The sequence below is a fragment of the Microtus oregoni genome, unplaced genomic scaffold (assembly GCF_018167655.1).
Source record: "Microtus oregoni isolate MIOR12 unplaced genomic scaffold, Mior012 000002F_ref0000024, whole genome shotgun sequence".
Lineage (NCBI taxonomy): Eukaryota > Metazoa > Chordata > Mammalia > Rodentia > Cricetidae > Microtus > Microtus oregoni.
In genome coordinates this window covers 54,249,465-54,271,692 of record NW_024543061.1, presented here as the reverse complement: position 1 = coordinate 54,271,692, position 22,228 = coordinate 54,249,465, and the positions used below count along the sequence as shown (strand labels likewise).

The window sequence follows — 22,228 nt, the reverse complement described above, 5'->3', positions numbered from 1 at the left end:
CCGGGACGATTTCATATTCGGACCGCCGGGACTTGTAGAAAGCCTGCAGTGACACGGAAGTACTCGAGGCCCCTTGGGTCTCCGTACATCTTTTGCCAGCGCCCTTGGTTCTTGTGGCCTTGGTTGTAACTTTACCTCCCCCCATGTACCAATAGTACAGCCCGACCTCAGGTTGGGCACCAAATTAGGACAGGCCGAGCAGGAGAAGCCCGGCGTTTCTTCCGGTGGTGCTCCCCCTATCCTCTCCGGACTCCTCCTACTAGCAGCCCTGGGGCTCGGCCGGGAAGCTGGTCCCTAGAGAACTCGATTCTGAGCCCCGCCCTAGCCCCTGGCTGCTTCCTAGGGGGACACCTCAGGCCTAGCATTCCACCTGTCGGAGGTTCGTAGGTGGCCTTACACCTCCCCCCAGGCCACTGTCGGCTGGCCGTGTCCCCGCCCTCGCGTCAACTGCAGGGGGCCCGCCCATAGCCAGTTCCGGGGCGGTTGCTCTGATAGCCCTGAACTCCCCGCCCCCTCCTGCAGCCCGGGGCCTGTAGGAGGCCTCAGAGAGGAGGTAGGAGAGGTGGGGGCTGTGTGAGGGGCTCCCTAGAGGACGAGGACCCTGGAGGCGGGATCTTGGGGCGGCACACAGGTGGAGCCAGCCATTAAGCAGTCCCACTTCTGTGCCAGGCACTGAACTGGGCATTTGACGAGCATCACTTCTTAATCCTCAGAACATTCCAGGGAGGTAGGTACCCTTAATGTCCCCATTTTACAGATTTATACTTTTTAATGGGGAAACGGACCGAGGCATCATTTCTTGTCCTGGGAAAAAAACTGAGATTCAGGTTAAATAGCATGCTTAGGAAGGGCACAGAAGAAGAAAATGGGCTGGAACTTAGTTCTGTCTGCTTGACCAGCTCGTGTTCCAAACTAGCTAGGGACAGAGAGAAGGTGCAAAGGTTTGGAATGAGGTGAGACAAGGAGAGGCTGGCCGAACCCCGTAAGAAAGAATGTTTGAAACAGCCCACCATAGGAAAACAGGCGATAGGAAGATAGGGCAGACTGGTATCTCTCTTGTAGTGCAGGTTTAAGACTATTTGGGTTTGAATTGCAGTTAGGAGGCTGGGCCTAATCATGTTGTAAACTTAGCTGCTTGGGAGGCTGAAGCAGGTGGTTCATAAGTTCAAGGCCTGCCCTGGCAACTTAGTAAGAGCTGAATTCATGAAAGGAGGCTGAATGTAACCTAGTCTGCACTTGGTCTGGGGCCCTGACCTGGCTCCCCAGTGCTACATAAGCCAGGTGTGGTTACATGCCTGGAATTCCATCACTTGGGAGGTGGGAATAAATCTTTGGTTTACTTAGCTACTTTGAGACCAGCCTGGGTTGTAAAAAAAAGTAAATAAAAAGGACTGGAAGCCAGGTGTGGTGGTGCACGCCTTTAAGCCAGCACTCTGAGAGGTAGAGGCAGGTATAATGAGTACCAGGCCAGCCAAAGCTACTTAGTGAGACTTTGCTCAAAAAAAAAGAAAGAAAGAAAGAAAGAAAAAAGCACTGGAGATAGAGCATGTGTGAGACTCTGGGTTCAGTCTTAGCGCTACCAAAACAAAAACAATGAATTGCAGTTAGGAATCTAGGCAACTCTTTTAGAGTCTGTTTCCTTTTTTGTCAAAAAGAAAGAAAGCGTCAAGTCCACCCCCAAAACTGCATAATTCAGTGGCACAAGCCTCTGGTGCACAGTCAGGACTCTGACCAGGAGCTTTGCAGTCAGCCTGATTTATAAAGGCCCTGAAGCCTGTTTTGTTTGTTGGGCCTCTGTCCCGTTCCTCTTCGTCTCCCACCCAGCGGGCTGCTCCTCTCTAGTTTTCCAGGGTCCCATCTCCTGGGCCATGAGTGAGCTGAAGGACTGCCCATTGCAATTCCATGATTTCAAGTCTGTGGACCACCTGAAGGTCTGTCCCCGGTACACAGCAGTGCTGGCCCGCTCTGAGGACGATGGGATTGGGATTGAGGAGCTGGACACCCTGCAGCTGGAGCTTGAGACCCTGCTGTCCTCTGCTAGCCGGCGGCTGCGTGTGCTGGAAGCTGAAACCCAGGTGATTTTTCCCATCACTGGGGACGGACTGTGTCAAGTTATGGGATGGGGCATTAGGTTAATTCTCTCTGTTGAGGCTGAGGGATGGATGGGAGAGAGATCCTAATGGAAATCATGACAGCAGAGTTAAGACCCAAGGGCCAACTGAACCCTAGAAGATGGACTCTGACCACTGTAGTCCCTGGATTCCCTGGAAGTTTCCTTAGATACCCTGTGACAGTCAGTTGTTTATGGAGACAAGACTCCCAGGCTGGTTGATGATTGAAATGAAGGTTAACTGGGAGTCTTGATCATCACCAAAAAACCCACTACCAGTGTATTTTCCACAGGACTGGTATGCCCTTGGGCATAACCTTTTTTAAATTTTTTTTTTGGTTTTTCGAGACAGGCTTTCTCTGTGGCTTTGGAGCCTATCCTGGAACTAGCTGTTGTAGACCAGGCTGGCCTCGAACTCACAGAGATCTGCCTGCCTCTGCCTCCCAAGCGCCACCGCCCAGCTTAAATTTCTTATTTTTAACCTTTTATCAAACAGTCTGGGTAGTTTGGTGACAGAGGAGTCAGTGTAGACCTATGGTTACCTTCATGCGAGAAGTCACACAGGAAGACCTAGGCTTTGAAGGCTCAAATGCTAGATCTCAAGTTATCCGCAGTGGGAAAGAGGTGCTGTCTCTTCTCTCCTCAGTGACTACCTTTGTGTGTTTCAGATCCTTACTGACTGGCAGGATAAGAAAGGTGACCGACGATTCCTGAAGCTGGGTCGAGACCATGAGCTTGGTGCTCCTCCAAAACATGGGAAGCCCAAGAAGCAGAAACTGGAAGGGAAGGCAGGACACGGGCCAGGTCCTGGCCCAGGACGACCCAAATCCAAAAACGTTCAACCCAAGATCCAGGAATATGAATTCACTGATGACCCAATCGACGTGCCTCGGATCCCCAAGAATGATGCTCCCAACAGGTTCTGAGCCTGAGGACATAGAAGAGCTAGAGGGGGCCTAGGGACTTGGTGGTGGAGTCTAAAGAGAAAGGAGCCCAGAGGCGCCTACTCAGGGTCTGCTTTTCCCTGCAGGTTCTGGGCCTCTGTGGAGCCCTACTGTGCCGATATCACCAGTGAGGAGGTCCGAACACTAGAGGAGCTCCTGAAGCCCCCTGAAGATGAAGCTGAACATTACAAGGTAGAAACCCTGGGCTTCACAGTCAGAGAACAGGAGGGCTCAGAGGTGCCTCTGAATCCTAGGCAGCAAAGCCCGCATCATCTACTTCTTCCTTCCCAGCCTCTTGCCTGCTGCATTTCCCCTGCAGACACTGAGGCTCAGCTGTCCCAAGTGGTGCATGTGGCAATGAAGTCCATCCTGTCAGCTTGCCTTGATCCTAAGAGCCTCTGAACACATTCCCTGCTGCTAGACTTCAGCCACGCTTTCTTTCTTTACTTAATATATAAAAGTTAAGTTCCTGTTTCTTTTCTAAAACACAAGAACTTGCTATGGTACCCAGGCTGACCTTAAACACTTGGATTCACCTCTCTCAGGAGGTCCCTGGATGTCTAGAACCACAAACATATATCACTACACCTGGCTTAAAAGTTTTTGGTTTTGTTGAAACTGGATTTCACATAGCCCAGGCTAGCCTTGACCTTTGTGTAGCTAATAGTGAGCCTGAACTTGTGATCTTCCTTCCTCTAACTCCCTGCACTGGCATTGCAGGTGTGTGCCACCGTGCCCAGTTTTGCAGTCCTGGCGGAACCCAGGACCCTATGCAAGCTCTCTACCAGCAGAGATACATCCTCAGCAAGTTAGTTTTGTTTATCATGAAAATAAAACATGCCCCATAAAAGAAAGTGGACAAGCCCGATGGTGGTGGCACACACCTTTAATCCCAGCACTTGGGAGGCATAGGCAGGTGGATCTCTATGAGTTTGAGGCCAGCCTGGTCTGTCTACATGAGCTAGTTCCAGGACAGGCTCCAAAGCTACAGAGAAACCCTGTCTCAGAAAAAAGAAAGAAAGAAAGAAAGAAAGAGAGAGGACAAACGTGTGAGGAGGGGACTCTACCAGTCAACTGCCACCGCAGGTGTGCTGCTTCTAGGCCATGCCTAACCCGTTAGCCACAAGATGAAGTCCAAGCGTCTCAGTTCTTGGTGACACCTGGGTTCCCTTCTTCAGTTTTCCTTGGCCCCGGCCCTCTTTCCTGCTGCATTTATCAGCTACACCAGGCATGTCTTTCTCCTGCTAGTCTCACTAGGGTCTGTGCCCAAGCTCTTCTGAGCAAACCATGCTACTGCCACCCTAGATGCCTTCCCAGACTCCTCAGTAGAAAGAGGATGCTGGGCCCAGTGGCTCACACCTTTCCTCAAGAATAACAGAGGAAGTGGTCTCACTTGGTGACTCCGGGGTCACTTGGCTGCTTTAATTACACTTACCTGAATTAAAAAAAAAAGAAAGAAAGAAAAGAAAAGAAAACATTTCTTTGAGGCCAGAGATGTAGTTAATGATAAAGCTCAGAGGTAGGACAAGTGTTTAGCATGGACAGGGCTCCAAATTCAGTCATGACCTAAAGAACTGCAGCAACCTGTGATCTCACTCACTGAGTTTGAGATCGCGTCCTACACAAGTCCCTGTCTCAAAGCAAGACAGAAAGAAGCAGGGAAAGGCAGTCCATTTCAGCAGTGTAAGTTTAAGCAATACACACACACAATCCCTTCTCATCCCTGCCTTGGGCCCTACTTCTCTTTAGAAGAACTGCCTGTGATCAAGAGGATCCATAGACACAGTATTTTATACTTTATATCTTTTTGTTGTTGTTTTGTGTTTTTGCTTCTTTCGAGATAGGGTTTCTCTCATAGCTCTGGCTGCCCTGGAACACCATCCTGGGCTTATACTTTACATCTTAATTATTACTGCATATCAGCTTCTAGATGTATTTTAATTTTTGTTTTGTTTGTTTGAGACAAGATAGGGTCTCAGCCCAGGCTCAGGCCCAACCATCATCCTACTTTAGCCTCCTGAGTGCTAAGACAACAGGTGTGTGCCACCACGCCCAGCTGCCTTCATTCTTTATATACCTGTTTCTCTTACTAGAGTGTAAGTGTGAAGATTTTATCTTCTGGCCAGGTAGGTAGTGACGGTGCACGCTCACCTTTAATCCCAGCATGGAGGTAGAGGCAGGCCGATCTCCGTGAGTTCAAGGCCAACTTGGTCTACCTGCTAGTTCCAGGACAGCTAAAACTGTTACACAGAGAAACCCTGTCTTTTTTTTTTTTTTTTTTTTTTTTTTTTTGGTTTTTCAAGACAGGGTTTCTCTGTGATTTTTTAGCCTGTCCTGGAACCAGCCCTTCCAGGCTGGTCTTGAACTCCCAGAGATCCACCTGCCTCTGCCTCCCGAGTGCTGGGATTAAAGGCGTGTGCCACCACCGCCCGGAAACCCTGTCTTGAAATAACCAAAAAGAAAAAAGTATCTTCTTTGCCTTTTGTGGCACCACCCTTGGCCTTGGGCTAAGGACTTGGGCAACAAATAAAAAAAAAAAAAAAAAAAAAAAACAGAAAGAATGGAGTGCTTACTGACAGCGTGCCATGCCACGAGAGTCTCCCTCTCACATTCTAGGCTCAGGTAGCCAGTGTTTACCGCTTAGGATTGAATGGTGTCTTTGCTGCAGATTCCTCCACTAGGGAAACACTACTCCCAGCGCTGGGCCCAGGAAGATCTGCTAGAGGAGCAGAAGGATGGGGCTCGGGCAGCAGCCGTGGCTGATAAGAAGAAAGGCCTCATGGGACCACTGACTGAACTGGACACGAAAGGTAAGTCCCTCAACTCCCTGTCCACACCAGGCCAGGATCTGAGTTCCCAGAGCTTCAGGCCTCCTTCTGCCCTTTCTCTGGCCACTGCAGATGTGGATGCCCTGCTGAAGAAGTCTGAGGCTCAGCATGAGCAGCCAGAAGATGGGTGTCCCTTTGGTGCCCTGACACAGCGCTTGCTGCAGGCCCTGGTGGAGGTGAGCACTCAATTGGGCTACAAGCTAGGTGTGGTAGCATATGCTTGTAATCCCAGCAACACACTATAGAGTCAGACTATGGGCTGGAACTTATAGTCATTCTCCTGTATCGGCTTCCCAGTGCTGGGGTAGCAGATGTAAGCCACCACACTTGGCTTCCATAGATGCCCTTGCTGAGCATTGGTTAAGGGGAATCCATGCATCCTCTCACTGGAGGCATGTTCTGTGTTAGTTCATGATGCAGCTGAGGAAATTGAGGTTTCTTCAGACCACCAGCTAATAAGTAAAGGTAGAATTCAAACCTGCACTTGAGGTTTCCATGCTTATGCCCTGCCTGACTTTGGAGGCATCCTTTTATGTCCTTGAGCCTCAGTTTCCTCCTCTGGCTCTAACACAATAGTTTTTCTCTCAGGGAACAGTTGGGGTGTGCATTCCAGGTAGGCAGAGGCAGCGGGAAGGAAATCTGCCTTAGCCCAGCAGAGACTCCAGCTTCTGTGGCTTTTATCTGACCACTGTCACTCTGGGCGTGGTTACCACACCCGGCCCTCAGAAATTGGGTGAGGAGGAGTCTGTGAAGGAAGTGTTCTGGGTGTGACTGACACTCTGACCTCTTGAGATCACTGGAGCCTTTGTCTCCCGAGTGCATCTGACTGCAGGGGAGCCTGGGAAATGTAGTGTAGCTCAGCTGCTGTGGAGGAAAGAGCAGTGTTGGCTGGCACAGTTCCCTGTCACTGTTGTGCTTGTGTCCCCTTCTTTTGCTATCAATATTACCCTCCTCTCAAAAAACAGATTTCTGAAATGATCAAAGCTTTGAAGGAAACTTTTGTTTGTTTGTTTTATTTTTTTGTTTTTTGGTTTTTTTTTTTGAGACAGGGTTTCTCTGTTTAACAGCCTTCGCTGTCCTAGAACTTGCTTTGTAGACCAGGCTGGCCTTGAACTCACTGAGATCCACCTGCCTCTGCCCCCCGAGTGCTGGGATTAAAGACGTGCGCCACCACTGCCTGGCTGGAGGAAGCTTTTTAACATGAGTGGGATGAAAAAGATGACAGGTTATTTCTATCTAGCCTGTAGAGACTATCTGTATGTCAGAGAGGAGCAGAAAAATGGCTTTTTTTCTATGGCTTTCTTCTAACCTATCTCTGATTTTTAGGAAAATATTATTTCCCCTATGGAGGACTCTCCTATTCCTGACATGTCTGGGAAAGAATCAGGGGCTGATGGAGCAAGCACCTCTCCCCGAAATCAGAACAAGCCCTTCAGGTGAGTGCCATCCCATCCCCACTCCAGGCTTGACTGTCAGCTTCTGTCTTCTCACGGGGACGCATCTTTGTAAAAGGAAGCTAAGGCCACTTGACCAAGCACAAATGTCTCAGATCAAAGTTCTGGCCTCGTTTCTGGACAGACTTAGCATAGACTTGATCACTGTACCTTTGCTTCTCCTGGAAATAACCCAAGTGCCTATCTAAATGCCAAAACTATAATATGAAATAACTCAGTATACTTGACATGAAAGAATAGAGTACCAAAGTGGGGGAAAGGAGTGATCTTATTTGTATTTTTAAAATATACTTAGCTAAGCGGTGGTGGCGCATGCCTTTAATCCCAGCACTCGGAAGGCAGATCTCTGTGAGTTCGAGACTAGCCTGGTCTACAAGAGCTAGTTCCAGGACAGGCTCCAAAGCTACAGAGAAACCATGTCTCAAAAAACAAATATATATATTATGGATATAAAAAAGATCTTGGAAATGTCTATCATACAAGATTGTAACTCAAACATAACAAGGCCTGACGCATATGTGTGGCTATAGTGGGTTCACAAGGTGAAGAGGCCCAGGATCCTCTGAGGGAGCCTCCAGCTGGCTCTCAGAACTCAGGTGCTGGCCTTGCCTACAGTGTGCCACATACCAAGTCCCTGGAGAGCCGCATCAAGGAGGAGCTGATTGCCCAGGGCCTCCTGGAGTCCGAGGACCGGCCTGCTGAGGACTCAGAGGATGAGGTCCTTGCTGAGCTGCGCAAACGACAGGCGGAGCTGAAGGCACTCAGTGCACACAACCGGACCAAGAAGCATGACCTGCTGAGGTGAGTGAGCACTGTGCCTGGGACCAGCCCTGCTCCCCTGGTTGTGTCTCAGATGGATGTCAAGTGTCAGGCTCAAGCACCCACAACCGACATGGATGGATTTGATTCTTTTTTTCAGATTTTTTTTCATTTTAATTGTGTGTATGTGGGTTTATGCATACGAGTGCAGGTATCTGTGGTGTCAGCTGGAGTTATTGGTGTTTGCTAGCTGCCCAGTGTAGGTGCTGGGAACTGAACCCCTGCAAAAGCAGTTCACTTTTTAACCACTGGGCCATCTCTCCAGCCCTGGCTCCCTTGGTAAGTATAGTTTGGTAATATATATAGTGTTATATTGTATTGCATTTCTTTGGTTTTTGATTTTTTATGTGTGTTTTCATTTTCCTCTTTTTTGGGACAGGGTTTCTCTGTGCAACAGTCCTGGCTGTCCTAGAACTCCCTTTATAGATCAGGCTGGCTTCGAACTCACTGAGCTCTGCCTGCCTCTCTGTCTCCCAAGTGCTGGGATTAAAGACGTGTGCTGCTACCACCACTTTTTCCTTTTTTTTTTTTTTTTTTTTTTTTTTTTTTGGTTTTTCGAGACAGGGTTTCTCTGTGGTTTTGGAGCCTGTCCTGGAACTAACCACTGAGCCATCTCTCCAGCCCCCTTCTTAATGGTATTAATCAAAATACCACAGCAGTGGGAAGATAGCTCAGAGGAGGATGTGCTTCCCACTAAGCCTGAGTTCAGCCTTCAGCACCCACACAAAAGCTGGCCATAACCACACACATCTGTAACCCCAGTGCTTGAATGGGCAGAGGCAAGCCTAGTCAAGTAGGCCTCTCTAAGATCCCATTAAAAGATCCTGCCTCGGGGCTGGAGAGATGGCTCAGTGGTTAAGAGCATTGCCTGCTCTTCCAAAGGTCCTGAGTTCAATTCCCAGCAACCACATGGTGGCTCACAACCATCTGTAATGAGGTCTGGTGCCCTCTTCTGGCCTGCAGGCATACAAGCAAACAGAATAATGTATACCTAATAAATAAACAAATATTTAAAAAAAAAAAAAAAAAAAAGATCCTGCCTCAGCCGGGCGGTGGTGGCGCACGCCTTTAATCCCAGCACTCGGGAGGCAGAGGCAGGTGGATATCTGTGAGTTCGAGACTAGCCTGGTCTACAAGAGCTAGTTCCAGGACAGGCTCCAAAAAACCACAGAGAAGCCCTGTCTCGAAAAACCAAAAAAAAAAAAAAAAAAAAAAAAAAAGATCCTGCCTCTCAAAAGAAGGCCAAGGGCCAGCAAGATGGTTCAGCAGGTAAAGGCACTTGCTGCCAAGCCTGGCCACTTGATTTCAGTACCCAAAACCAGATGATAGAGAAAGAAAACCAACTCCTGCAAGTTGCTGTCTGGTCTCCACATACACACCATGGCAGCGTTTTCAATCTCCTAATAAACACAATTAGTAAAAATAAACAAGGCGAAGCATGCGAGAGAGAGATAGCCAGTATCAGCCTCTGGCCTCCACATGCAGCACACACACATGTGCAGGAGCTCAGCCCTGGAGCTCTGGGCTCCAGCTGCAGGGTTGTGAGCAAGGCACTTCGGGCCCAAGCAGCAAGGGGGACTAGGTTCCCTAGAGACCTTTAGCTCCGCCATCAGTGGAACTAAGTCAGATCCACGCATGGTAGGAGTGTGGAGCGGCATGCAGGCCTGTAATCCTACCCGTGGAAGGGCTGCTGCGGGGAGGGTGAGCGCTCAGGCCCAGCAGGAGCTGCTCTCGGGGTTCAGTCTCTCTTGCTCCACCTGAGCCCCGGTTTCTTCGCTAGTGTAACATGGGAATAATGCTTCTTACTTTGAAAGACTGTTATGAGAACTTGCTGTATACACATGTGTGTATGTTAAGTTTATGGGGTTTCATTGTTTTGTTTTGTTTTTTTGAGAAAAGGTTTCTCTGTGCAACCCTGGCTGTCCTGGAACTCGCTCTGTAGACCAGGCTGGTCTCCAACACAGAGATCAGCCTGCCTCTGCCTTCCAAGGGCTGGGATTAAAAATGTGCACCACCACTGCCTGGTGCTTATCGTTTTTTTTAAATGTTTATTTTTTTTATTTTATGGGTGTAGGTGTTTTGCCTGTAAGTATATCCGTGCACCAGGCATGCCGAGCTGTCTCTCCAGCTCCTGGGTTTTTTTTTTTTAAATATTTATTTATTTATTTATTATGTATACAATTATGTATGTAATGAGGGCACCAGACCTCATCACAGATGGTTGTGAGCCACCATGTGGTTGCCGGGAATTGAACTCAGGACCTTTGGAAGAGCAGGCAATGCTCTTAACTGCCAAGTCATCTCTCCAGCCCCCTGGGTTTTATTTTTTAAGCTAAGGATAGTAGCAATTGAGAGGTGGAGGCAGAAAGATTGCCTCAAGTTCAGGGCCAGCTAGACTATTATAGTAATTTTCAGGTCAGCCTGGGCTACAGTGTGAAACTAACTCAAAAAAAAAAAAAAGTATTTTTAGGTTCACAGCAAAATTGACAGAAAGGTAAGAGATTTCCTGTGTGGTCCCACATGCTGCCCCAACTATAACAGCATTAAGTTAACATTTTGGAACATTTAAATAATGCCATACACACAGTCCCAGATCAGTGTGGCTTTGCATCTATACACATTGGCTGTGAATGAAACAGGCCAGGGAGTGCCAGCCGCAGCTGGGATTGTGAGGAGGCTCAGTCCAGAAGAAGGAGGGGACAAACTCTGGGATGAGGTAACCATGACACTTGCCCCCCCCCCCCCCAGGTTGGCGAAGGAAGAGGTGAGCCGGCAGGAGCTGAGGCAGCGGGTCCGCATGGCCGACAATGAGGTCATGGATGCCTTTCGCAAGATCATGGCTGCCCGGCAGAAGAAGCGCACCCCCACGAAGAAGGAAAAGGACCAGGCCTGGAAGACCCTGAAGGAGCGGGAGAGCATTTTGAAGCTCCTAGACGGGTAGCCTTGCCTGCTGTTGGCCACTTCCCTGGCCTGGCAAAAGTCCACTTCCGTTGAAGCCGTTGCTGGGGGCTGCCCATCAAATGACAACAGTCTCAGGGCTGAAATACTCTCAGGCCACTCTCTGAGCTTTTGTGCAGCCGGCATGCAAGGCCTTACTGTGCAGGCCTGGACCTAGCATCTGCCTGGGGCCCCAGATGAGCGGGCTTGTTCCTGGCTGTCCCCTTTCCTTCTTCAGACTCTCGACACCTTCCCCTCGAGGACTTCTTCCTTGTGGGTTTGTAAAGTACAGAATAAAGTGACTGCTGTGTTTTGTTTTGTTTTTAAAAAAAATTTCAAAAACATCTACAGTTTTTGAGTATCTGTTACTGTGTAGGAAGGGCTTGGATAGTTAAAATGTTTCAGAAAGGCGTGTTTGGTGGCTCTCAGCTTGTTACCACTCACCCACATTTATTTTCGAGCACTTTTTTTCTGAGCCAGCAGGAGCTGAGGCAGACAGTGAGGCCGTGGATGAGGGCATGGTGGCAGGAGGGTGGGTCCTGGGATTCCTCAGGCAGGGATGCCTTCAGAGCTACTGCACAGGGCCACCCAGGACCCATTCCCTTAGGCTTCCATAGTGCCAGCTCTCACTGAGGTGTCTCAGCTGTGGGTAGCCGGAAGGATCAGCCAAATGGTTCATTTGTGTTTGTTACTGAAGCCAGCTGGCCATGGCCTTCCCAAAAAGCGACAAGCCTTGTCCGTCCCAGATGTTCCCATGTCTTATCTAAGCCCAAACTGGGCTATTGTCCCCATTTCCGACACAACCGTTAGGGTTAAGGTAACTGCTGCAGTGTTTCTCAACCTGTGGGTGGCGATCCCTTTGGGGCTCAACATCCCCTTCACAGAGGTCGCCTAAGATCATTGGAAAACTCAGATATTTACATTATCATTGATAACAGTAGCAAAATTACAGTTCTGAAGCAGCAATAAGAATAGTTTTGGGGAGGGAAACGGGAGGCAGGGAGAAGGTGGAAATTTTTTCAATAAAAAATTAAAATAAAAAATAAAGAATAGTTTTATGCTTGGGGGTCAGGACAACAGGAACTGTATGAAGGGTCACAGCATTAAGAAGGGTGAGAACCACTGCCCTACTGGGATCTTAATTTTTTAATTTTTTTTTTTTTTTTTTTTTTTTGATTTTCGAGACAGGGTTTCTCCATAGCTTTTGGTTCCTGTCCTGGAACTAGCTCTCATAGACCAGGCTGCCTGTCTCTGCCTCCCGAGTGCTGGAATTAGAGGCGTGAGCCACCACCGCCCGGCCTCCCTACTGGGATCTTGTTTTAGCTTTTTGTTTTGTTTGGAGACAGACTCTGGCTAGCTCTAAACTTGGGGCAATCTTGCTTCTGCCTCATCTGCTGGGATTACAGGCCTGGACCATAGTGCTGCCCGACCTCCTTAGAGTTCCAGTCATGCAGCCCCACAAAGCCGACCCCATCAGCATTCAAAGGCAGGGTGCCATAGCCTGAGCAGGGAGCCTGCCCAAGGGATGCACAGACTGTGCTCTCCTCCCTGTGCTTTCTCCCCAGGCTAGGGTTAGAGCTGAAGAATTGGCAATTTGCTATAGGAAAGGAAGAGACATTTTACTGAGGAAACCACCTACGAACTGAGCCACAAAGAGAGATGAACTTTGTAGTGGCAAGAGCCTGCAATCGCCAGGTGGTGGTGGCGCACGCCTTTAATCCCAGCACTCGGGAGGCAGAGGCAGGCGGATCTCTGTGAGTTTGAGACCAGCCTGGTCTACAAGAGCTAGTTCCAGGACAGGCTCCAAAAAACCACAGAGAAACCCTGTCTCGAAAAACCAAAAAAAAAAAAAAAAAAAAAGAGCCTGCAATCCTAGCTCTCAGAAGGCTGAGGTAGGGGGGCTGCAGGTTCAGAATATAGACCCTATCTTTTAAAACAAAAGTAGGAGGTTAGCATCTCTCTGCTATGGAATGTCACTGTCAAACCCTTGGCCAATCATAATGACGGGTTCAAAACTGACTGTGACTCAACCAGAGTCACTCAGGCGGTCCTTAAAATTGCTCTGTGGAGTCTGGCATGGTTGTATAAGCCTGCATTCCCAGCCCTTGAGAATTAGAGGCAAGAAAGTCAGGAGTTCAAGGACAGCCTGACTTACTTGAAACCTTGTTGTAAAAACAAAAACAATTGAAGTTGAGCAAGATGGTATAGCCTTGTAATCCCAGCACTCTGGGGGTAGAGATAGCTAAATCAGGAGACCAGGGTCTTCGCTGGCTGGATATCAAGTTTGAGGATAGCATCAGCCACATGAGGCCCTGTCTGACAACAGAAAGGAAAGAAAAAGGAAGAGAGTGGAAAGAAGGGAAGGAGGGAGCCCAAACAGGAAACAAAGGCACCCAGTGGCCTGTTCTGCTGCATGTGGGTGAACCCCTGGGAATTAGGCCAGCTCAGCAGCAGTACAGGAAGTGGAGCAGCTGGAGTCACATGACCTCCCAACAGACTGCTAGTTAGGTCAGCCTATAAAGGCTTCAGTTAACTTAAGTCAGGTTGGGTCATTTGTAAACAGAAAGGCCTGACTAATAAGAGTATACACTGGACAAACATAAAGATGGAGGAAGGGCCTGAGGGAACGACATCAGGCTCTCTGCCTGCTATTAGGGGCAGCAGGGACAGGTAATGACTCATTGTCCCCAGGCTGTTCATATCTTCCAGAGAGAAAAACAAACAAACAAACACCCACACAGGAAAGAATGACAGTAACTCCAGCAATAATAATGAAACTAAGCACTCTGTAAACATTAGCCAGGTACCAGCTGCTGTTTTAACCTTGTTTGGGCATATGATAGGATACCAACAACATCTCATTCTCCACAGATGAGAACACGGAGGCCAAGGATGTTACACACCCTTGCTTGGTCCAAGTGGTTGAGCAGCGCTTCTTGGTTATGGAACTGGGTGCGACCCTGGCCCAGAACAGGCTGTGTGAATAGCATTTCCTTCCCTTGGGCAGAGCCATTTTGTGCCAACATGGCAGCCTTGCTCACAAACCCCTAATTCTAACCACTCATTCCATATTCATTAGGGCTGTCCATAAGTATGGTAGGTGGCATGGGGAGAGTTTCAGGAACAGAGAGTTTTGTGGAGGAGGTGAGATCCAAGGGCCCCAAACTGGGTAGAAGCGTGAGAGGAGGAAGATAGAGACTGTACATAGAAGGCAGTGTGCTGGGGACCGACAGGACGGAGCAGCTGTGAGGGTTTATTATTCCATCCAAGAGACCAGGAAGGGAGCTGGCCTCTCCTGTAAGGCCACAGAGGACACGCAGGCTCACAGAGAAGTGATGCCCTACAGGGTGTCTGCAGCCTTGGTACAGACTGTTACTGTTTCCAGGAAGAACCACCCACAGACAGTTCTCTTGTTATTTAATATTTTAAAATGTTAATTATATGAAAATATGTGTCTGCGCGCATGAATTTAGTGACCTCAGAGGCCAGGCGAGGGCGTCAGATCCTATGGAGCTGAAGTTGCAGGGGTCAAGCGTGGCCTGACATGGGTGCTGGGAACTGAAGAGCAGCAAGTGCTCTTAACTGCGGAACCATCTCTCCAGCCCATTTCTGTTTTTTTTTTTTTTTTTTTTTTAAGGCAGAATCTCACGGATCCCAGCCTGGTCTCAAACTCACTCTTGGAATGACCCTGAGCATCTGGTCTGCCTGTCCCTTCTTTCCACTGCTTCGTTTCTGCTGTGCTGGTGATGGAACTCAGGGTTTTGTGCCTGACAGGTAAGCATGCTACTAACCGGGCTGCATCTCCAGCCTTACCTCTATACAGTTTGGGCAGCTATGTCTGGTGTCACTGGGACAAATCAGGCCTCCTTTGTGGATTTGGGAGGAAACTGGGATCCCTCGGTAGAGAAGGAATAAGTTCCAGTCACTGTCCAATTTTTACTTGAAGCCACCCCAACACTTTGTGACTAAATGGGCAAAAAAAAAAAAAAAAAAAAAAGTCTATCGCATCTTACTTGGCCCTAGAAGGGCTGCATGTGCTACCCAAAAATATTTTCCAAAGTCCCAGATGCCTCTGTGAGCCCAGAGAGATAAGCTTGTGCAACAGCAGGTCCCAGACTGCCAGCTCCTGAAAGAACTCCAGTTGAAGATGTCTGGATGAATGTCAGAGGACTTTGGTTAGCAGGTAAAGTCCCCTCCTGGCCTAGGGCTCCAGACTCAACAGAGAGAAACAGGCACAAATGGCCCCCTGGTATGATGTGCCCTGGCTGGGTACCACTGACTCCATTTACCTGCTCTCCTTCCTCAATCACACATTTGTTCCCTTACTCCACAGCTGTTTCTAGAGGCACAGGTGACTAAGGCTTCCGTGACAGGCAGTGGAAGATGCAGGCGGTAAGAGCAGGCTCAGAAGAGTGTGAGCAAGCTGCCAGGGACCTGGGGCAGAGAATGACTCAACAGCAGCTCAGAGAGCCGAGAGGGGCTTCAGAGAGCCTCAGACAGGAAGGGCTGGTCAACAGAAGATGACATTCCAGACAGAGGAATAAAATGCAGAGGTGTGAGCAGCTGGCTTAGAGAGGTGAGAATTTCAGCTCTTGGGTGTGTGCAGAGAAGGGGAAGGGCAGATGAAACTGCAAAGTAGGCTAGCAGCAGGCTGGGAAAGGCTGAAAACCAGCGCAGATTTATTCCCCAGGCGAATGGTTTCCAAAGTAGTCCCTAGGGACTGCGAAGATCGCTTAGTGATCAAGAGCACTGGAGGCTCTTCCAGAAGACCAGGGTTCAATTCCTAGCACAGCTGGAACTCCAGTCCTCTGTGGGCACTTGCATGCATGTGGTGCACAGTCATACAAACAAGCCAAACAATCATACACATAACATAAAAACAAAAAACAGCAAAGTGTGGTCCCTGGGTGTGTGTGCCTCAGCATCACCTGGGAACCTGATAAAATAGAAAGAACTCTTGGGCCCGGACCCACAGACCTATAGACCTGGAAACTCTGAGGCTGGGGCCCAAGTATCTCAGTTTTATTTTGTTTAGTTTTGAGACAGTGACTCTATCTCAGTTTCAAAATGTCCTCTGAGGCAGAGGTGTTAGAGGTAAGTTCAGTCACTAGGAAGGCAGAGACTTGAGAATCACTTGAACTCAGGAGTTTGAAGCAGCCTGTGCAAAATAGGATAGCCTTCCCCATAAAAATCAGATAGATACGTAGTCAGACAGTTAGACTGGGCATGGTAGTTTACATCTGTAAACCTAGTTCTCGGGAGGATGAGGTAGTTGTCATAAGTTCAAGACCAGTCTGGGCTATAGAGTGAGTTCTGAGTCAGGCTGAGCTATAATGAAATCCTACCACACAAGCACGAGAATCTGAGTTCAGATTCCCCAAAACTCATACAAAAAGTATCTTGTTGGAGTGGTGTGGAGGCCACCTGAAGTTTGGCCAGCCAGCCTAGCTACACTGATGAGCTTCAGGACCAGTGAGAGATCCATTTAGACAAGTAACTAAATAGAGATCGGAGCTGGACACGTGGCTCAGGAGTTAAGAGCACTTGCTGCTCAATGATGAGGACCAAAATTCAGATTTCAGCACTAAAGTCAGGTGCCTCACAATGGCTGTAACTCCAGCTCCAAGGCATTCTGTTAGTTCTGCAGGTTCCTGTGGGCAGCTGCATATACTCAGGGTATGTGTACAGACACTGCATATACTCAGGGTATGTGTACAGACACGCACGCAAAATAAATGTGTCCCCAGGGGAACGCTGGGAGTTGTAGTGTTGCAAGAGAACAACAGTGGAGGGATTCAGATTTTTATTTAAAAATTTGTTGTTGTTTGGTTTTTCAAGACAACAAGTTCCTGGCAGTCCTGGAACTCGCCTCAAACTTAGAGAAAGCCACCTGCCTCTACACCCACCACCACCTTCCCATCATTCCAGTTTCTTCTTTCTTCTTTCTTTTTTTCCCTTTCTTTCTTTCTTTCTTTTTTTGTTGTTTTTTTTTTTTTTTTTCGAGACAAGGTTTCTCTGTAACTTTGGAGCCTATGTTGGAACTAGCTCTTTTTTTTTCCCCTTTGGAAGAAAAGTTCTGCCTCCAACCCAGATGATCCTAACTTCAACATCCCTCTTAAAATTTGAGCACCTCTAAGCCTGCCAAGGTCCTCTAGAAAACTGGAAAACGTATATTTCATGGGTTGGGGTGATGGTGGATGGGTTAGTTGATTTTTTTAATTTATTTGTTTTTTTAAATTTTACTGATGTTTATTGAGCTCTACATTCTTCTCTGTTCCCCTCCCTGTCTCTTCCCTCCCCCACTTCAACCTTCCCCCAAGGTCTCCATGTTCCCAATTTACTCAGGAGATCTTGTCTTTTTCTACTTTCTACTTCCCATGTAGATTAGATCTATGTAAGTCTCTCTTAGTGTCCACATTCTTCTCTGGGATTGTGGTTTATAGGCTAGCTTTCTTTGCTTTATGTTTAAAAACCACCTATGAGTGAGTACATGTGATAATTGCCTTTCTGTGTCTGGGTTACCTCACTCAAAATAATGTTTTCTAGCTCCATGCATTTTCCTGAAAAATTCAAGATGTTATTTTTTTTCTGCTGTGTAGAACTCCATTGTGTAAATGTACCACATTTTCCTTATCCGTTCTTCGGTCAAGGGGCATTTAGGTTGTTTCCAGGTTCTGGCTATGGCAAACAAAGCTGCTATGAACATAGTTGAGCACGTGTCCTTGTGGCACGATTGAGCATCCTTTGGGTATATACCCAAAAGTGGTATTAGTGGGTCTTTTTTTTTTTTTGGTTTTTCGAGACAGGGTTTCTCTGTGGTTTTGGAGCCTGTCCTGAAACTAGCTCTTGTAGACCAGGCTGGTCTCAGACTCTGACAGAGATCTGCCTGCCACTGCCTCCTGAGTACTGGGATTAAAGACATATGCCACTACCGCCCGGTATCATTCCAGTTTCTATAAAAGAAATGATCCAAGTTTTTGTAGCCAACTGGATGCCATCTTTTCCTCTACAGTCAAACATTCTGAGCCAATCTCATTTTCACCTTTTTTTTCGAGGCAGTCTTTCTCTGTAGCTTTTTTTTTTCTTCCTGGAACTAGTTCTTGTAGACCAGGTTGGCCTCAAACTCACAGAGATCTTCCTGCCTCTGACTCTGACATGCTGGGATTAAAGGTGTGCACCACCACAGCCTGGCTAAAGATGTATTTATTTATTTGTCTATTTACTTATTTATACAGTATTCTGCCTTCACACCAGAAAAAGGCATCAGATCCTATTATAGATGGTTGTGGGCCACTATGTGCTTGCTGGGACTTGAACTCAGGACCTCTGGAAGAACAGGAAGTGCTCTTAACCTCTGAGCCATCTTTCCAGGTCCCTCAGAGTCATTCTTGTGCTGGCTTCTAAAATGACTAGAATGAAATTTCGTATCTCATTAGAATGAAGCTTTGAAATGTTCCCTGCACCTCTGACAGAAAATGGAGTGAGGATTTCAGGGGAGATTATTTCCTTCCTCTCCCTTTCTCTCTAAGACAAGATACCCTCAAATTCAATATGTAGCTGAGGATGGCCCTGAATTTATCCTGTTGACTCCACCTGCTGAATGCTGGGGTTACATACTGTACCGCTGTTCCACCACATCCAGTTTCATGGTACTGGGTATTGGACCCAAGGCTGTACAGTCAAGCACTGTGCAACTGAACCACATCCACAGCTTCCCCCTCCCCACCTTTCTTAAAGATTCTTGATACCCAGCTCTGGAAAACATCTTTGTGCATCTGAGGTCAGCCTAGTCTAGTTTCAGGCCAGTCAAAGGTTCAAAGTGAGTCTCTCTCTCTCTGTCTCTCTGTCTCTCTCTCTCTTACACACACACACACACACACACACACACACACACACACACACACACTGATTTATTTATGTGCGTGTGCACCCTTTGTGAGTTTATATGCACCACCTGCATGCAGATGCCTGAAGGTCCAGAAGAGAGTATCTGACCCCCAGAACTAAAGTTGCAGCAGTTTGGAGCCCCCCTATGTGAGTGCTGGAAACCAAACCCCTGGTTCTCAGCAGGAGCAGTAAGTGCTCTTAATCCATCTCTCTAGCTTCCCTCATTGTGACCTCTGATAAAGTTCAGGGCATACCATTAAAATATACTCTGGGAAGACATTTCAGTGAAGGATCCTTTGTGAGTAATATACTTTGCACAAACAAGTTCTTTGTCCCTGTCACAGACCTATACAGGGACAGTGAAGGGCTCGGTGGGTAAAGGAGCCACCAAATCTGATAGCCTGAGTGTGATCCTTGGGACCCATAGGTGGCAGAAGAGAACCAATTCCCCCAGCTGGCCTCCTCAAGAGCGTGTTGTGGAATTTGTGCACAAGCATACACACAAATAAATTTAAATTAAAACTTCTATTTTGCAGCTTCAACTTCACCATATTCCAGCTTCCCCTGCTGCAAGTGGCCAGCATCACTAAATGATCCAACAACCTAAAACCTGTAAAATATCATAATAAAGGAGAAATAATAAAGTGGCTATAGCCGGTTCTGGAAAGACACATGACACAGAATCTCCTTCATAAATAAAGTTTATTGAAAGAAAGTGTTGAGGTGGTTTGAATAAGCATGGCCCCATAGGCTCATATATTTGAATGCTTAGTCACCAGAGAGAGGCACTCTTTGAGAATGCTTAGAAGAATTAGGAGGTGTTGCCTTTTTGAAGTGGGTTTAGCCTTGCTGGAGGAAGTGTATCACTAGAGCTAGGCTTTGAGGTTTCAAAAGTCCATGCCAAGTCCACTGTCTCTCTTTGCCTATGGATCAGGGCATAGCTCTCAGTTACTGCTTCAGGGCCCTCCCAAAGGCCTCCATGCTCCCACCATGATGATAATGGACCTCTGAAAATCTAAGAAAGCCCCTAATTAAATGCTTTCCTTTAATGGAATTGAATTGGTTATGGTGTCTCTTTTCAGCAACAGAACGGTGACTAAGCTGGGTGTTGGTAGTGCACACCTTTAATCCCAGCACTCAGGAAGCAGAGACAGGCAGATCTCTGTGAGTTCGAGGCCAGTCTGGTCTACAAAGCAAGTTCTAGAAACCCTGTCTCAAAAACCAAAATAAATAAACAAACAAACAAACCAACCAACCAACAAACAAAAAACCAGTGACTAAGACAAGCCTCACCGCGATGATCAGGCCTCAAGATAGGAAAGAGAGGACAGACATCAGAAAGAAAGTGGTACAATACATCCAAAGCTGCGTATCAGAGTCTTAAAAGGAAGAAGGGGTTTCCCCGCCATGATGGGCCACCATTCAATGCTCATGCTCATCAGAATACAAAGCATGAATAGCGAAGAAAAATTCTATCCAGAAATATCAGAAATATCAATATTGCTAAGATAATAGCAGATGTAATCTGGACACGTTTGGAACCTAAATCTATGATGAAGATGCTTTTGAACCCAATGGGAGGCATCATGATGACCAGCGATAGCAATGACATTCTTCAAGATACTCAATTCGAGCATTCAGCGGCCACGTCCATGATTGAAATTAGCAGGACCAGGATGAAGAGGACAGGGATGGGACTCTGTGGAGAGAAATGCTGTCTGTGGCTGAGCACTTCCCGGAGTGCTCAGATGCACCCAACAGTGGTGCTCAGTGCTTACCGCATGGCAATGGATGACAGGATCAGCATTCTGAAGAAAGTCAGTGCCCCTGCTGGTGTCAATAACCGTGACATGACGCTGAACATCGACAGCTCTATCACTACGAAAGTCATCGGTCAGTGGTCCTCTTTGGCATGCAACATTGCCCTGGATGCTGTCCAGACGGTGCACTTTGAAGACAATGGCCAAAAGAGAGCGGCGTCAAGAAGTAGGCAAGGGTGGGAAAGCTACCTGGGAGCATCACCGAAGAACCGTGTGCTTTATGGGAGTCAAGGATGTTACTATCCACAAATACGACTACATTAAAAATCCTTGAATCGTGCTACTGGATTCCTCTCTGAAGTATGAGAAAGGAGCAAGATAGGCTGACATTGAGGTTATACAAGAGGATTTCACCCAAATCCTGCAAATGGAAGAAGAGTACATCCACTAGCTGTGGTCATCTTGGAAAAGGGCATCTCAGGTTTAGCTCAGCACTACAGCAGGCTGGTCAATATCACAGCCATTCAGAGTCTAGACGACAGACAGTTGTCACTGCTAGAGCCTTTGGGGCATGGATAGTCAGCTGACCAGAGGAACTGAGAGAAGATGTTGGAGCAGGGGCAGGCCTATTTGAAGTCAAGAAGACCGGAGATGAATACTTCGCACTTATAACCGAGTGCAAAGGCCTGAGGCCTGCACCATTCTGCATAGAGGAGCCAAACAGGAGATACTCTCAGAAGTAGAACCCAACCTTCAGGATGCCATGCAAGTGTGCCGCAACATTCTCCTGAACCGTTAGCTGGGGTCTGGTGCTGGAGATGCCTGTGGCCCATGCCGTGACAGAAAAAGCTAAGGCCATGATGGGTGCGGAACAACGGCCACATAGAGCTGTGACCCAGGCTTTAGAGGTCATTTCTTGTACCTTGAACCAGAACTGGGGGGCCAGCACCATTTGTCTGCTTACCTCCCTCCGGGCCAAGCATACACAGGAGACCTGGGTGTGACTGATGGACATGAGAAAGTTGGCTAGATGGGAGCTCTTGGCTGTGAAGCTACAAACATACAAAACAGCAGTGGAGACTCCAGTTCTGCTTCTGTGGATTGAGGACATTGTGTCTGGCCACAAGAAAAAGTGTGATGGCCAGAGCCGGCAAAGCGGTGCTCCAGATGCTGGCCAGGAGTGAGCTGTGAGCAAGGGCACTGCCACACAGAACTAGCACTCTCCCCTTTCCCGAGCCAGAGTTCCAGGAACACTGCAGACAGACAGCTTCATTCACAAAAGATCGGATGGAGGGGCAGCCCCCAGTCCCATCTCAGTTTTCAAAAAGTCCTGACATGCAATTTTTCTCTGTTGTAGGAGTTCCATTTAGTTTGCTTCCAATGATTAAATCTAAGTAATAAAAAAAGAAGAAGAAGAAGAAGAAGAGGAGGAGGAGGAGGAGGAGGAGGAGGAGGAGGAAGAGGAAGAAGAAGAAGAGGAAGAGGAAGA

General features: G+C 47.7%; 1 protein-coding gene, 1 long non-coding RNA gene and 1 pseudogene across 5 annotated transcripts; all 3 read left to right on the top strand.

Annotated features, from left to right (window-relative positions):
• The first annotated feature begins 146 nt into the window (after window positions 1-146).
• Window positions 147-11,434, top strand: Tada3 (transcriptional adaptor 3). Of its 4 annotated transcripts, none has more exons than XM_041631323.1 (10): window positions 275-379; window positions 714-727; window positions 1,843-2,075; window positions 2,779-3,029; window positions 3,141-3,246; window positions 5,723-5,864; window positions 5,955-6,058; window positions 7,209-7,318; window positions 7,952-8,137; window positions 10,904-11,434. In XM_041631323.1, the coding sequence occupies exons 3-10, from the start codon at window positions 1,869-1,871 to the stop codon at window positions 11,094-11,096; spliced, it is 1,299 nt and encodes a 432-aa protein (XP_041487257.1). In that variant the 5' UTR covers window positions 275-379; window positions 714-727; window positions 1,843-1,868; the 3' UTR covers window positions 11,097-11,434. The 4 variants fall into 4 exon arrangements, with proteins under 4 accessions (XP_041487249.1, XP_041487257.1, XP_041487265.1 ...); XM_041631331.1 differs by having other exon boundaries at window positions 352-553; window positions 670-727; XM_041631308.1 differs by having other exon boundaries at window positions 361-379; window positions 670-727.
• A 3,315-nt stretch (window positions 11,435-14,749) lies between these two features.
• LOC121466633 lies at window positions 14,750-15,526 on the top strand. The gene is made up of 3 exons (XR_005976783.1): window positions 14,750-14,866; window positions 15,153-15,275; window positions 15,426-15,526. It is a non-coding gene; the product is annotated as an uncharacterized LOC121466633 (long non-coding RNA).
• A 4,860-nt stretch (window positions 15,527-20,386) lies between these two features.
• Window positions 20,387-21,923, top strand: LOC121442432 (annotated as a pseudogene).
• The last annotated feature ends 305 nt before the right edge of the window (window positions 21,924-22,228 follow it).

Bases quoted from the DNA above. Each gene is read 5' to 3' on its own strand.
- Tada3 (XM_041631315.1), top strand. From the start codon at position 1,869: ATGAGTGAGCTGAAGGACTGCCCATTGCAATTCCATGATTTCAAGTCT. The intron at 3,030-3,140 runs GTTCTGAGCCTG...TTTTCCCTGCAG, and splicing joins AAGAATGATGCTCCCAACAG to GTTCTGGGCCTCTGTGGAGC. The intron at 3,247-5,722 runs GTAGAAACCCTG...TCTTTGCTGCAG, and splicing joins ATGAAGCTGAACATTACAAG to ATTCCTCCACTAGGGAAACA.